The following is a 17002-nucleotide window of genomic DNA, read 5'->3' on the forward strand; positions in this document are numbered from 1 at the left end:
GATCCCCGACTTTGGGGAAGATTTTCCTGGGCTAAAAAGTCGTCTTATACACCGGAAAATACGGTAGTTAAATTTTGCTAAATTTCAGCGGTATAACCATGACTATAACTTAATGAGAAGAAACTTCACTTCTTTTATGATTGAACTGAAGAGCTGGCACTCAGATTTTGTCTCCATTTGCCAGGACAATTCCTGTGAATTTTCCTGACCACAACTAAAAAACAAACTCAAATAAAACCTCATAGTTACACTGCATTAAATAAAGGGTTCATTCCAAAAACAGGAAGCAGCAGCAATTGGAATACCTTAGTCTGCCTATCACTAGCAGAAAGAGCCAGTTCAGTGACACGAGGCAAGAATAAGTCCAAGTAGATAACAGGTTTCATATCAGCAAACGGAACTGCAAAACTCAGGCGTCTCTCCGTGTCCCAAGATACATATTTTTTCATCTTTTCCTCAGCAGAACAAGCTAGTTTATTAGGAAAAAAGTGCACACAATCACACAAAAAAGAGTCACACTAAAGCAAAGCAAAACAAAACAAACAAACAAAAAACAAGACTTTGCAATCTAGCTGTCATGTTCCATTTATCAGAAATGACTTTTATGGTGGCACCTAGTTAAACTGCAATTATCTAGAACAACAGAGGTTTACTGACAGTTACACAGGAGATAAGACTGGTACTCACCATGAAGGGGAATAACATGGGAGTCATCTTGCAATATGGATTGTGCTCCAAAAGGAAGGTCATATAATGACTGTTGAATAAAAGTGGCTGACCTTTACCTCCTTCCCAGTTCTGACTATAGAACTGAATTTGGCTTGTGTGCTCAAGAGTAACCAAGCTGGAGGACAGTGTCAATTGTAGGAAAGGGGAAAGGTAGGTGTCACAGAATCCCTTTCTAAGAAATTAATTAAGACTCTTAATAAAGGTAAAGTGCAGGCACCATCAGCCACCTTAAATGTGAGGCAAGTGTTCAAACATACATCCCCAGAAGAAACATTCACAAGTCAGTACCAATATCACCTTCTATGGGAGTTCCCTTGGGAGACATCCAGCAGTATGAGATATTCCTAAACTCTTCTCCAGGGATCATAGTTTATGTGTCTAGTCCATCAAAAACTGGAGGAACCACCTGCTGACAGCTGCCACTGTTGACATATTCTATGGGAAATATATTGGGCTTAAGACATGAAGATGTTCTAAAAATCTCAGATATTGAATGACTTGTAGAATAAGCAGTCAGTATAGCTGCTGCCTAAATGGAGTATGATGCTATACTCCATGTTCTAGAGACATAAGCTAAATCATATACTAAGCTAATGCAAACTCTCAATTAATGTGAGGTTCTTGAGACCCCTTTCCCTAAGAAGGCTGGATGAAATTATAGAAAGGTAGAATCTTAATGTCTATGGCCTTTCTAACATAAATTTTGAGCACATTGTTGATAGTGAGTGCCCCTCAGAGGGGTGGGAGAGACTGAGACAGAAGGAGGAAAGGACCGTTTCCTAATACCTATGGAAAAAGAGAAGTAATCTTCAGAAGAACGGTGTGATCAAAGATATGAATGACTTTGTCTCTAGTGGATGTGAAGCTGGTTACAAACCCAGAGAGTCTGCAGCCTGGACAATCTTCCAGCTGAGCAACTAGGAATATAATTTAAATGAAAAAAATATGCAGGGGAACTTTCCTGAGGGGTTTAAAGGATGCTTGGTAAGGGCTGTAGGCACCAGGTGGAAGTTTTACATGATCTTTCATTTCTCCTACAAAGGAGCATCTCATTCCTTCTTACTCCATTGGTCTAAAGCTTAGATTATTGGGCTAGGCACCAGGTGGAAGTTTTACATGATCTTTCATTTCTCCTACAAAGGAGCATCTCATTCCTCCTTACTCCATTGGTCTAAAGCTTAGATTATTGGGCTTTTGTTGAAGGAAAACTCAAGAAGAGGTTGACTGAAGTTTGAAGAACAACTTGACTGGAGCTTTAGAGTAAAGACCCAGCGTGGCGTGGAAAATGAGGGAACAAACTTCTCAGAACTGAATCTGAATCATCTGTCTTTAAAAGTTTCCTCCAGTGACAGAGTGGAACCACTCTTCTTCCTTTTCTAGATAATTGGAGACACTGACTTCATCTTGGGCAGCAAATGGGTACATTCCATTATTGCCAGATGCAGCTCCCAGGGGCTCCCAGTGAATATATTGGGAGATATACATATTTGAGAAACAGAACTAACTGAACATTAGCTTTCTAGCATACTACAGGTATTGACAAAAACTGCAGGTTAGAACTGGCATCATTTAAGCTACTGAAACAGAAAGATCACATGGTTGGGGAAGAAAATATGTAGGATTCAGTCCTTTAAATATTGTAGGTCAAATATAGACACTTACATACACTTTCAACCTATTTATTTTGAAATTTCAGAGACACTGTATTTTCTCATATTAGTTGTTTTCTTGAAATGATTACAATTATGTTTGAACATAGAAATCAAGCAGAATTAAAAAGTACTGTGAATTCAAATAGATCAGTCAAATCAAAGAACAGGAAACACTAAGTGTACTAGCTTTAGAAGTATAATTGTGCTGCAAAATTACAGTTAAGTTAGCAGCATGCTGGACATGCAGAACATTTGATATGCCTTATTCATAGTAATAATTAGATTACTCCTGCCACTTCTGGCAGAAAGGGGCGACTTCCAGCCACAGCAGGGAAGTGGCATTTACACAATGTGTGCCCCTGGAGCACTCAGAAGCTGTCCCAGGGCTGCCCAAACTACCCCAAAAGTAGTTTGGGATCATGGCAGGAGGTGCCCTTGGGCCTTCAGCGTTTGTTCACCACGGCCCCAGGGTGATCGGGCTGGGAGTGGCTTCTGGCCACTCCTGGATGCCCATCTATTTTGCCCCTTTGTTAGTCTCAAAGGTGCTATCAGATCCAGACTAACACAACCATGCCTTTAATTAATAAATTAAGTTTGGTCCCCTAGAACAAGGATGGGAAACCCTGGGTTCTGCAAATAATGTTTGATTATGTTTCCCATATGCCTTAGTCACCACAACCAATGGAAAGAGATGATGGAAATTTGCAGTCCAATTTTGGTCCAAATTTGCAGAAAGCCTGAAGTCTCTTAGCCCAGACCTCTAAGAAAGGTCTTCATTGAAGCCAAAGGGGAAATGAAATAAAATGAAAAGAGAAAACCCTCACATAAAATTATTCTGCCTATAAGAATGGTTTAAATATTTTTCCAGAAATCAAGGTGACAACAAGTATGGTGAGGCAGGGTGCCTGCTTCTACCGAACCAAGCATCCTTGTGATTACCATAAGCCCAATATGTTTTCTTACTCAATACAGACCGGTCTGAAGAAGAGTAATAACCAATGGTTCTAAGTTCAAATGGACTGATAGTGCACTAAATGATGAGTATGGGCCATTTCTTCAGGAGACTAGCCACATTTATAATTTGGAAATTACTCTGTATTAGAAGGCCCAAGATAAATAGTAGGCAGTAATCCATGATGAAACAAAACAAAGGATTACTGGAAGGATATAGAGAAAGTAATCTTCTCTGTCTTTTTCCTCTTGAATGGAAGATCTGCAGAAGTAGCCAATGAAAGCATCTGGCATGAATTCTGAATTGGAGATGATTATATTCCTTGAAGTGGATAGAAAGATGAGTCTCCCAAAATCAGAGGTGGTCACCGTTAATTTTCATTGGAGAATAATTTAATCAAGAGATTGAAGGGTGGTTTTCCAGTTGAACTAGTGGTTACTTTAATAAAAAGTTGGGAACTGGTTCAAGTCATTTATCTTCACACAGTGACTATACTTCCAACTAGGGCTCAATGAGGAAACTACTGTAAATTAATTTCTAGTTATTTTTGTTTTATAATTGTTATGTTTAGTTTTATTTTTGCTACCATAAATTAGGTTTCAGACATGGCTTGGTTTTAATATAAGTTCTGGAGGAGGAAGAAAGAAACAAATTTCTGAGTAGAAATTTTGTAGTACACCTACTAAGAAGCCAAACACAATTATAAGATTAAACTGCAGGACCTAGGCCAGACTCAGAAATATTAAAGCAAAATATCAAAAAGAACAGAAAAAAGAAACTATGGCGGGATACAAAAAAATTCGGAGCTTCTTTTTGCGGTGCCTTTATGACGTCGCGAGGCGCCTGGCGCGGACTCGCGACGTCACAGGCGCCGCGACACGTACGGACGCTCAGCGTCCGATACATAAACATGGCGGCCCCCATGTGGAAGGGGCGCCGCCATGTTGTACGTATTCTATACGTACTAGGGTTAGGGGGGTGCGGAAGCACCGCCCCTTCCTAACCCTAGTACATATAGAAGACGTACTATATGGCGGTCTGTATCCCGCCTCCGCTATTATAAAGTTCTAGCCAAACAATTTAACTTTTAAAAATGCAGATTACTTCAAACAGTGCAAAATTAAACCAAAAATACTGTTGTCAATGTACAAATAAGGCCACATCTCCTTAGTTTTGCATCCTAAGAACATTTACTCTGACATCCAGAACATTTCAACTTGACACTAACCACCTTCACTTAAAAAAAAATTCAGAATCCTCCCAAGTTAACTAGGTTGTTGTGTTGTTCTTAAATAAACACTAAAAGAAAAGAAACAGAGCAGATTGCACTCATTTTTAAAAACCAGTATTTATGCAGCTGATTGTTAAGTATAGCCAGTTTCAACATAATATTCGCATTCAAGAATGGCTCCGCAAAAATGCCTATGGTAGATAAATATGAACTGTTGCAACTATTAAAAAACAATCTCATCAACTGCATCTGTGAAACACATGCTGATGGAATGGTCTTTGACTAAAATGTATAGATGACCTATTCTACTGCAGATTCACTGGAATAACTAAGGGATGGAACAGATGGCCTGTTAAAGACGCTTTCTGGGTGTCCTGGGTGCACTGTGTTTACACACTGTACACTCTGATGACATCTGGAAGCTGGCCGGCTGCCCAGATATGGGCAGCTTCAAGATGCTCTGGCAGTGTGGCATTTAAACGTCATGCACCACTGGAGCATCTTGAAGCCGCCCTGGAGCTGTGGTGAAACCAGGAAAGCTGACTCTTTCCTGGCCCAAATAGGAACGGATCTTTTCCGTTCCTATTTGGGCTGGGTTCAAGGTGGATTGGGGTCGTAACATGTGTTTGCTGCGGCCCCGATGCATTTTCAGGAGGGGCGTGAAAATGCCCCTCCTGTGATTCACACAGGAATCATTGCCAAAACCACCACACAGAAACGACTGGTTTTCATGTGGCTCTCATCATCACATATATATTCTCTACCAGTTATTGAACACAAAGCTAGAAAGATAGTTATGCTTTGGTGCTGGCTATGCCCCTCTTTTGCACATCATAGAGCACATAAAATGACACATGAAACAGATTAACTCATTGAAAAGCCAGATTTGTAGAAATTATTTAACATTTCAAAATGGTTTTTCTGAACACTGACCTGTAACCAAATTCCGGTTTATTTGTCCTCCTAGAGAGCCAAGAAGGCGTACAACTCTAGCTCGTACTTCTTCGAATGAAAGATCTTTCTCCTAAACAAAAATATTAGTGGAAGAAAAGAAGTCAATAAATTTGTCTTTGACCTTAAGGCACTATGTGGGCACAAAAGGATCAAAGCCTTTTTGACAAAGGAAAAGAAAATTAGGGGTTCTTCTTTTGGATTTAAAAAATGTCAAAAAAAGAAAAGTTGTCTCACTTTTATGATAGCTTTTGTGACTTAATATTGATGTCTTCTAGAAGAGTGCTGTTAAAATACACTGTTTCTATCAATAAAGAATACATATCAGTGGCTGAAACTGCAAAAACATACCAGTGGAAGCTAGCTTAATCTGAAGCCAATACACATATCTGTGACTAAATCTCAGTGATATCATTAAGATTAACTTCCAAGCCAAAATGTACAGAACTGTTCTGCAAACACATCTGCCAGAACTCTGTTGCTGTACAATAGCATAACAATCGATTATGCTAGCGACTGCACTCTTTAATATGGCTGTGCAAAAACTGTGATGGCAGGAAATTAAAGTGGTCTCTGTCACCATCAGAATAAGACAGTTGCTGGCTCTGTGTCACAGCACAGAAGATTATCTGAAGCAGCCTTTCCAGAACACCCTGACTCTGAGAACTAACCTTGAAGTCAAGAATTAGAGAAAACAGGCTGCCAGTACTGAATTCTTCTTCTAAAAATGATGGGGACAGCTTTCCTTACCTTCCCTCTAGGCGTTCTCTCTGCTTCTGCCAACACACTACTCTGCCACCTATGCTGACATAGACCACTACCACCGAATGTATTTTATCTGGTGGTTCTGTACGGTTATGGTTGTTATAAAGTCTTGAGGGAAAGTCCTTGTTTGCAAGACTGAATGTACACCCATCAAATGTGACCGGGGCAGATATCTGCAGACCCCATTTTTGAATCGTGCATGTCACTGTGATCAAGCTCCAGACGTTCTCCATCACATTGTATTGCTTTTTCCACCGTATATAATTCCAAAGGGGAAAATTGTTAAGAAGGTTATTGGAAATGAATATCTCTTTAAATGGGTTATCAGTGGAATACCTATTGGAAGATCGGAACCCACATATAACCAGGTTAATGGCCAATTTTCTGGTGGAGGCAACAAGACTATGGCTTAAATTTGAATAATGATCCTGAAGTTTACTGTAAAATTTATTGGAAATTTTTATTGTAAATGCATGTTGTTTTTCTATGCCTAATAAAGGTTGACTGACTGACTATTGAGTCCCACGGAACTAAGTGGGAAGCATACTTTGGACCGGGCTATTAACATATAATTAGCATATGCACCTGAAGAATGGTTCTTCTGTCCATGAGGGTTCACACCAACTTGGTAGAACAGACTAATGTGGTTACTTTTCACTCAGAAATCATTAACATGTTTCATCAACAACTACAACTTATATTCACTAGATTTTGGATATTTATTATTACCCACTATCCTGAATACAATTTGGTCAACAAAAATCAACAGTTATTTGTCTTAATGACTAAATGGCTGGAATCTCAATAACACCTGTGGGAAATATCCCAGATTCATTCATTTTACATTAACAAAAGCAAATATAAAATGCTGCTTACTGGTCTCCTGAAATAAATAAAGTGCTATGTTTTAGCAAACAGGATGGGAGGACTATGTGGGTCATTTTTTTAAAATAATAAGACTATTTTTATGTTCTTAAAGTGTAGATCTTAGAGTAATTGTGTTCAGGTTAATTCAACCAAAATAGTACTGCTGAAGGCTGGATAATTCAATACATTTATCTTGCGGGTGTTATTATACAAGGATTTAAATCCACTTTTTCATGAATTGCCAGAATTTCAGCTGACTGACAGTGAAGCATTCATTTCACTGAAAACTGTAGTATGCTATTCAAAACAGAGTGCTGATTTTTGGCAGACTTATTATTCATTACATGAATAAATTCTTAATGTATATTATAATATTGAATTATATAATAAATTGTAATGATTTGGAAGTCATACATGTGAAAAAATGTTTCAAGAAAAATATCTGAGTAGAGCTCTGCAGCAACAGCTTCTTGCTTTATTCAACAGTTAATAAACTGTGTACTTGCATATAAGGAAAGGTAAAGGCAAAACAATATGTACCACAAAAGTAATCAATTTATCAACTAGTTTCACGTTTCACAACAAAAATATCTTACTGTGAATATCACATGCAAACCAATATACAGTGGTACCCCGGGATATGAATTGATCGCGTTACGAAATTTCCGGGGTACGAAAAAGTTAGATTGGAAAAAACTGTTCCGGGTAACGAAAGATTTTTCGGGTTACGAAATTCATTTTGGCGCGTTTCGGCGCAAAATTCAAATGCGAAGCGCGGCTAGCGGCTTTCCAGCGCTAACGGAAAGCCTTTTCGGGTTGCGAAATGTATCGGGTTACGAACGGCGCCGCGGAACGAATTAATTTCGTAACCCGAGGTAGCACTGTACATTTTGTTACTTTCTAAATGTTTTGATTTTATGTTAGGAATATATTTTAAACTTTACATGCACACACATACACTTAAACCGCCCTGTGAATATTTAGTTCTCACAAGCTGCCATTAAAAACTTTAAATAAGTAAAGAGAAGGATTCCCACAACAGCATACTCAATAATAGAACATAACATATATGCCCAATTCTTTGAATGACTATTGAGGTAGTTATGAAATCCAACATGAAAGTACCATTCAAAGATCATTTAAGTGATGCATAAATGTCGACCTTCAATGTCTTTCAATGGAAAAGTTGATATTTTACAAGGGCAGGGGGAAACCTTACTGATGCAATAGTCTTTGCTTTCTTCAGACGCTGTATTACTACTTTGTTATGTCCCTTCTGGACTGCCCGAGAAAGTTTCTTCACCTCCCAATTATTCTGAGACTCATCTAGATTATAAAAAACAGTTTATTAGTGCCAGTGTATTTGTTTATATAAGCAATTTTAAAAGATTCCATGTAATCACCAAGACGATTCATAACAAAAGTCCTGTTTTATGTTTTTCATGCAACAAAATCAGAAAGAAATACTGATTTTCTAGATGTTATAACACTAATCATGCCACGTCATGGATCTGCAATTCAAGCTACAACTAGCCTTGCAATATGTACAGACAGCTACTGTAGTTTTGGGAGCCCTTTATGCCAGCAAGATATTCATCAATGGCTCATTTCCACTAAAGGCCAGATGATTGGAGAATATGACAATAATAGATATTGCTCTTCTAATCAGAATTAAAGAAGGGAGTAAGGGAGGCTTTCTGGTCTATGGGCTAAATCATTATATTGCTGTGGAACCAAAAAATTTCAAAAGAAATGCCAGTTACTTCATGGATTTGATCTTAACTGTGGGTCTCACAGAGGCTGCTCAGGGATTCTCCCAGGCCTGGCTGTCATGCACAGGGGCCAATGGTTTCTATCACTTCTCATGCCAAGCTCTCTCTGCTTTATTCTGTTGTGTCTGTATAGCTTTATGAGTCTACCCTCCCATCCACCCTCAAAGATATGATGGGCAACACTTAAGGGCAAGTTTGTTTCTATTGCTTCCAGTCAAAGGAAGAAGGATCCTAGACATATTAGCCACAAAAATAAATAGTTCCCTTCACATCCATCAAACCTTTAGGATAAGCACAAACAATTGTGTCTGTTGGAATTTTGTAAGTTTTTTGGCATTGTATTCCTTTGCTTCATCTATTATATCCTTTGCTACATGCCCGTAAGATTTACCCTTGACTTATACACGATTTATACAAATTCCATAATTTTGCCCCCAAAACCTTGCTCTTGACTTATACATGAAATCGACTTGTACAAGAGTATATATAATAACCAGATACCAATATATTTAGTTTAAAAGACCTATAAGAAGTATGTACCTGTTGATACTGACGTTTTCAAATAACCATCAAGGCAAGGCAAGATGTTCTTGTAGTAAGGCTGTATTGCATATCTGGGAATATGGGTTGACCAATCTTCCAGTGCATCCAGTGCCGCATCAGCTATTGGGATGTGGCTAAGTCCTAATTTAAAAGCATTCTATGCAACAAGCAGAAAAAGAACAGTTGGCTATTTGATGCTTCTAAATGTCTACATTTCTGCCTCTTTATAGAAGTACTCCATGAAGCAATATTGCAAAATATCTATTACAGTAAAGTTTTAGGAGACCTGTCCCTGGAATGACATACGTCAAGTATGGTGGTCTGCACCATACATTCAAATATTAAAAATAAAACTGCAAATCAAAACAAAAAACAACAACCCTTCATCGCAGTCACACCAAATTATCATTCAAACTTGGGCACAGAGCATCACTTCTATAGTTCATAGGAGCACCATTTTGGGACAGGTTGACTGGAATGAGGAGTTAGAATATGTGATGGCAAGAGAAAGGTGGTGGCAAGGAGCTTTCAAATTTGGGGCCCTGCTTAAGCTTTGTGAGCTTTTTTGGGACTTGGCTGGCACTCTGGTGCTGTGCTGCTGCTCCTGATTTCTTTAGTCAGACAGGCTAAGAGAAGAGGTAGCAAAAAAAAAAAACCAATGGCGGATTACAGACCGCCATTAAAGTACGGACTCAGTCTGTACTAGGGTTAGGAAGGTGCGGTGCTTCCGCACCCCCCTAACCCTAGTACGGACTGAGTCCGTACAAAATGGCGGCTCCCCTTCCACAAGGGGGCCGCTATGACGATGTCACGACCGCGCTAGGGCGCCCTTTCCGCGGACCAGGAAGGAGCTCCGTTTTGGAGCTCCTTCCTGGTTTGCGGCAGCGCTTTGCTTCGCTGGGCGCAGTCTTCAGACGGCTGCGCCCAGCAAAGCAATGGAGAAAGGGGCCAAGCGGTCCCTTTCTCCTTCTCCCCGCCGCCACGGGGTGTCCTTGGGGCTTGAAGCCCCAGGGACACCCCTTTTCAGGCTGTGTGGAAGTAGCATTTTGCTGCTTCCCCGCAGCCTGAAAAGCGGCGGATCGGGGCCTCAGCGGCTGCCGTTCTGGCAGCTGAGGCCCCGATACACCGGGGAAAGGGGCAGGTGCAGCCCGCCCCAAATGGGCAGTCTATAACCCGCCTACATTTGTTTGTGTATGGGGAACAACTTGATGCTGTGTGGGAAGGTATGTCTCTGGGGAAGGAGTATCTGGAGGCCCTCTTTGCCTTGGTGGAGGACTGACAGTCTTTCTTTGCTGAGGAGAAAAGTGGGAAGCTGGCTACGCTCCTCTCTATCCCAGCAAAGAAGAACTGAGAAGCCTTGCTCACCAGAGAGAAGCTTCTTTCTTTGCACCCAATCGTTTTGGGAGAAGTAACCAAGGCATTAGGCTGAGCAGTGATTGAGAAGTTTCTCGCCTAAGATAACCTCACAGCAAAGGCTGGCAGGAGAGAGACTTCTCAGTCATTGTTCGATCAACTACTCAGTTGCTGCTCCCTTTGCACCTGGTCAAACTGAGAGCAGCAACTCAGCAGCTGGCCAACTAGGTTTCCTTTTGCTGTAAAGCCTGGGCACAAGAAAAGGAGGAGCCGGCCTGGGCTGCTGTTGCTGCTGTATTCACACATGTGAGGTGGAGGTGGTGTGGAGCTGAGGACAGCTGGGGTAAACACTTCTGACCAGGTGGCTGCTGTACAAAGTGGGGGTGGTAATAGTGGCAACAGTGAAAGGTCAGTGCTCTGTTCTCTTCACCCTGGGTAAGGCATTGGGGGGGGGCGCTAGGGTTCTTGCCCAACAGAAAACAGGGTGGCAGCCCTACCCCCCAAATTGGGGGGCCTTGCTATAGGACAGGAATGTGGCCATCTTATATGTACCATTACGTTGTAAGACACACAGGAAGAGAGAGAGAACTTGTTTAAACGTAAAGATTACTGCGAAGAGTTTCAAAGGAAAAACTCTATACTGATCACTCTATAGACTGACTAACCTGCAAAGCTGGAATGTATGCTTTAATATCCAGCATAATAATATCATGTGGCAAGGAGAGTACAAAAGTCAGGCAAGCAGCTAAAAGCTCATCTTTGTACTGCTTCATTTTTGCTGTGACCTAAAGAAAAGAATAAGGAGACTTAAAGTAAATTATATTTGGAGTTCCTGAAGGTCAAATCACCATGAAAACAAGTTTAATATTAGATAAATAAAGACAAGAAATCTCTTAAAATGAAGTAGATTAAAGCTGCCATCTTAAAAACATTTTTACAAAAGTTCAACAAAGATAAAATGGACAGATTTCCAAGTAAGAAGACCTAATCTAGTTCTGCCAATACTAAAATACTTTGATAGGTTAAATAGCCTGATGTAAAGTTTATGTTTTAAATACTGAATTAGCTCATTCTTCAACGCTGTATGGGAAAACAAAAACAAGAGCCTATTAACATATAATTCAAAAGAAGTTCATAAAAAAATTGATTACCTCTTTTCCAAACTTGGCAAATAACGCAAAACAGGAACTCTTCTCTGGATCTTCAGGGCATTTTTTTACATTCTTTGGACCAACTCCCTAGCAACAAAAATAATATATTGAACTATACATTTTTTATCATGCTTGCCTTAATGTTTTTATCTTTAAAAAAAAACTACAGGTGCCCTTCCTAACTCTCAGATCTTGGATCTGCGACCTTGGAAATCCACGGAGGGGTGACTTCTGCTATTTTAATGGGGTGCACGCATGGGCACATACCCCATTCAAACCTATGGGGCTTGAATATGTGCGAGCCTTCGTTTTCACGCTGGGGGGGAGGGTCCAGAATGGATTCCTTACGAAAAAGAAGGGCCAACTGTACATTTGATCTGATCTGGTATTCCAATACTCCAAAATGAAATACTTTTGAGCTATGTACCCTCTACTGTATTTGCAAGGATGGAGAGAGAGAGAAATGCAGCTGGTGAGAGACATGAAGTTCTATGAAATGAAGGGAGATGTGAATTTGTGCCAAACACTACTCTTGGATTCCTTCCATTTCACAGATCCTCTGTCTCCCTCCAGCCTCATTATCACTCACTATTATATGCAAATACAAGTATTCCAAAATGTGAACAATTCCAAATTCCAGAACATCTGGCTTCAAGCATTTCAGATAAGGGATATTCAACCTGTACCCGGATTATGGGCAATTTTAAGCGGACACCATACATTCATGAAGAAACATGTATATGATCCAAACATTTCTGTAGTGATTTTACATGTGGCTCCTTTTGAAGACTGCTTGAAAAGTGAAACTGACACAAAATATGATTAAATATTACTAGCAATAAAGAATACATCGTTCCAATCTATTAAAACAGCCTAGTAGTCCTTGGATTGAAGAGTCAACTGCTCATATGTGAAACTGCCCAATTAAGGTCTCCATCAGAGATTCTTTCCACTAAGTGCTTCCTGTTCACAATACCTTCATCTTTGTCAGTGAGGTAGACAGCAATGAAAGATATGGTCTTCTTAGCTGTTGAATCTCAATGGCAAGGTAATGCCCCCATGTCCATCTAATCACCATCTTCCTCGATGGTCTTAATACACCAATTAAAAGTAGCTTTTCAATTTGACTGAGTTGAGGATCTTTTTAATGCTTTCTTACAATATCCAATGTATTAGAAGTGTTTGTTGTATATTGCTGATAATGCTGTTCTGTTTTTAGTAGTATTTTGCTGCTATTATTTTCGTTTTTAGTGCTGTATTCTAGTTTTATTTATTTTATTTCTTGTATGTTTTAAATTTTGTCATAATAATAATACTGAGAAGCTAGACAGAAATATTTTAAGCACTAATTTGATTTTTGTTGAAAGTATGAACATTTCTTATCTCAAATTTGCAAGACTGAGAGACTAAGCATGAATCACAGGAACTATACCTGACCTTCCCTCATCTCACTCACTGCTGTAGCACAGGCACAATTAACATGTATTCACCAATGCATAACCATTCATGATTAACACCTATCTAAATTTTGGATCATGGTCTATTTGGGCGCAGGTGTGAAAACAGACCAGAGAATTGTGGGGGCAATCACATGAAATGAGAGTGGGGGAATACAAAGAAACACAACCTAGTCTGGGTGGATAGCCACTGTGTAAAGGCTAGGCAGCACTACATTTGTGTTATCATTATAATGGTGAAGCTGAACTGTAGTGTTGGAAAAGCACTAAATTAAATCCCTATATTACATCTCATCCCGCCAAACAAATCAATAAACTTGTGTGCATTTTTCTGAAAGATTACACACCTTACAGAATACCAGAAAGCCCTCTTAATTTTAGTCTGTTCAGAATCAATCATTTAACATACAGCTTTCCCCATAACTTTGTAAAAAAATTACAGTATATTCAATAGATTCATAAAAAGCATGCACAGACCAGTGTAACACTAATAAAAACTTTTCATAAGTTACCAAGCTTTCTTGTTTCTACAAGGTTTTTCTCACCTCAAAGTATTTTGTTTTCTTAGCAATTTTCATTGCTATGGCCAGCAGCTTGTAAAATCCACTAATAAAAGGTAATCGTGTTGACTGTATAATCAACTCATAACTAAATGAATAAATCCATGGTCCAAAATATTCAACATGCTTCATAGGGAGGATCTCTCTGGGAAGATAAAGAGAATAGCAACTAGGAAATGCAATATTACCAGCAAACTGTCCTATTCTATCCTACATCAAGTGAACTACTTTTCAATGCAAAATAAAGCAGCATATCCAAGGTGCCCTGTGCCAATCCAGTATGCCACTGTGAATATTCCAATCACTCACTAATGTTGTCAGCAAATGCTTCATGGTCTACACCATGGGTAGACAACGTACACACTGTGGGATGCATGTATCCCACCAGACCCAAAAGTGTGAGCTCCCACTAAGCCCCTGGAGCTCACCCTTTCAAAGTGGAGAGAGCTCTAATGCTTTACACACCATATAATGCTTAGTGCAAACAAGCCTCTGCTCGTTGTGGCAAACAAAGGTTGTTCAATGCTCCTTCCCCCTTCCTTCCATCCCTCTCACTCCTATCCTATTTTAAATTCTTGTTCCTCTCCTACTGATGCTACCATTCCCTCTTACCTCCCCCCTCACTCCAGTCCTAGCTTAATATCCTAATCCTTGCCTGCCAGTGCTCTCAACTCTTCCTTCTCTCCTTCTTACTCCACTTCCTGATTTATATTAATTATTCTATAAACAGCTGGATTTATGTTATTGTTTTAGAAATTAAAAAATTAAAAGCTATGACCCTAAATAACTTGATGCCTAAATGCAGCTGTCAACACTGTCATGGTTCCCCACCCTTGGTCTACGGAGTCAGAACACAGATTTGTTGTCCATGTGATCCTGGAGAGGACTGCATAAACACACCAGAAGCAACTGTGAATCATACTTGCAGAATTCAACTAGGTTAATGAAGGCTGTGAAGTCTTTCGGTTTGGTTGGCTGAAGGTTTGCAGCTGGATCAGAAGTAGGAATTGTGAGATCAATGTCAGCTTCATTCCCATCCTGAGAAAATAATGTAAACAGCACATGTGGCTGCAGGTTCAGGTGAGCTATTAGCTGTAAACAAAACTATGGCTATGCTCTGATTTAACAAAAATTTGTGTCACTAAATTGACACCTTGAACCTAAAGTTAAGGGAATATGCTATGTGGTGCATGCTTCAAATGCATGCAATTCCCCCTTTCTGACTCTCTTCTTGCATCGTTTTTCATCTTGGCATATTTGAACTAATCACAAACTATCCTGATTTGTAAAAATGACAAACTGTAATTATCTAATAATGAAGTCTGTGCTTTTGATTTCCTCCTCTTTATAGTGATACCAAAGATGAAAGAGAAGAGTGAGGCCCTCCCACTTTTCATTCCAACTGCCATCACTATGACACTGGAGGGAGAGAATAAGAGGTAGTATCTGCTGGACCTAATTCCCTTCCCCTCTGCCATACCCTTTCCTTGTATCGTATCTTTAGATTGTAAGCCTAAGGGCTGGGAACTATCTAATTACTAATTTGTAAGCCACTCTGAGAGGATTTCTGAAGAGTGCAGTATAAATACAATAAATAAATAAATAAAATACAAGCCTCAGTTTTGTTCATATAGAACTGAATTATGATACGTCATACAGGAACATAACCAAAAAATCCAAATATGAACAACATAATAGGAATGGTATTTAAAATTGTGTAAAGAGCAGAAATTAGTAAGTCATTTCAAAAAGCAACTCTTACCTTCTCTTCACAAATATTCTCTTTCTGAACTGTGAGATCCAACTTTTCAATTATTTTTAAAACAGACCTAATGAGTTCATCATACAGCAAACGATTTAGAGATTGTAGTGGTGAATTTATAATCAGGCAAGTTTCATCTGCCAATAGGGAGTCCTTCGTTGGAGAAAAAAGAATACATACTTTAAACCAGGAGTTCCCAACCATTTGGGATTGTGGAGCCCTTTTTAGAATCAATTTCTATGGCGGAGCCTTTAGGCCCATGGTGGTGAACCTATGGCATGTGTGCCAGAGATGGCATGCGTGCCAGAGATGGCATGCAAAACCATTTTTCAGGGCACACAGAGGGAGGGGAAGAGGAGGAAGAGTCATGTGCCTGTTCCTCCTCTTCTTGGCTGTCCCAGGTCTTCAGCTACCTCCAGAGAGGGAGCTGAAGGCCTGGGGGGCGGGGAGATGTGCCCGTTTCTCTTCTTCTCCCCTTATCCCTCTGGGCCCTCAGCTGTCTCTGGAGAGGTAGCTGAAGGCCCAGGAGGGCAGGGGGAAGAAGTCCCACCCCCCGGAGGGCAAAGTCTCGCCATGGAAGCTCCCCCCCCCCCCCCCGAAATCGTGCCCCCAGCACCAGGTAACACCAGGTGCTGGAATGCCTTTTAGTTTGGGCACTCAGTCCCTAAAAGTTTCGCCATCATTGCCTTAAGAGGCCTGTAATTCCTATTTTGATTCTACTTTTCGTTTCTTATTTCATTCAATTTTTATTTCTTTCATTTTCCTGGAGCAGCCACGGAGCACCTGGGAAATGCACATGGAGCCTTAAGGACTCTGTGGATCACAAATTCGGAACCACTGCCTTAAATAGTTGCTACAGCCAACACTTTTCCTGAATTGCATATGACATTAAGTATGCTAATTTTTCAGAATAAATGCTGACAGTCAAAAAGATAACACAATTTTAATGAAGAATTAATGATTGAAGACAAAGGAAAAAATCACTATCTTTAAAGTTATACTGGCAACATAATATATACTCAAAACCAGGGGTAGGCAACCTTTTTGAGCCGGGGGCCGGGTTTCTGTCCCTCAGACAACTGGGGGGCCGAAGCCGGGGGGGTGGAGCTTCCACCCTCCGGGGGCGGTGCCACACACTGGGGGTGGAGCTTCCACCCTCCAGGGGTGGGGCCAGCGCTGGAGGCCTCGCCCTCTTTCCGGGCCCCTGACGGGCCCCAGGCCCTGTCAGGGGCCCGCAAAAAAGCCAACGGCGGGCAC

The 17002-nt window shown here is 40.3% G+C and overlaps 1 protein-coding gene across 4 annotated transcripts in view; it reads right to left on the minus strand.

Annotated features, from left to right (window-relative positions):
- PRKDC (protein kinase, DNA-activated, catalytic subunit) overlaps positions 1 to 17002 on the minus strand; it is a 139510-nt gene that overhangs the window by 100998 nt on the left and 21510 nt on the right. For 3 of the 4 annotated variants that reach the window (XM_089517274.1, XM_089517276.1, XM_089517277.1), the window contains exons 16-24: positions 15746 to 15898; positions 14906 to 15021; positions 13969 to 14128; positions 11967 to 12053; positions 11481 to 11600; positions 9460 to 9619; positions 8367 to 8473; positions 5498 to 5588; positions 306 to 469 (exon numbers count right to left, since the gene is read on the minus strand). In XM_089517274.1, coding sequence (XP_089373400.1) covers positions 306 to 469; positions 5498 to 5588; positions 8367 to 8473; positions 9460 to 9619; positions 11481 to 11600; positions 11967 to 12053; positions 13969 to 14128; positions 14906 to 15021; positions 15746 to 15898 — 1158 coding nt within the window. Of the gene's footprint in view, positions 1 to 305; positions 470 to 5497; positions 5589 to 8366; positions 8474 to 9459; positions 9620 to 11480; positions 11601 to 11966; positions 12054 to 13968; positions 14129 to 14814; positions 15022 to 15745; positions 15899 to 17002 lie in introns of those variants that run through there. The other variant, XM_089517278.1, reaches the window with a different exon arrangement.

Source organism: Sceloporus occidentalis, unplaced genomic scaffold (genome assembly GCF_023333645.1).
Source record: "Sceloporus occidentalis isolate IW3139 unplaced genomic scaffold, rSceOcc1.0.p SCAF_3, whole genome shotgun sequence".
NCBI classification, from domain to species: Eukaryota; Metazoa; Chordata; class Lepidosauria; order Squamata; family Phrynosomatidae; genus Sceloporus; species Sceloporus occidentalis.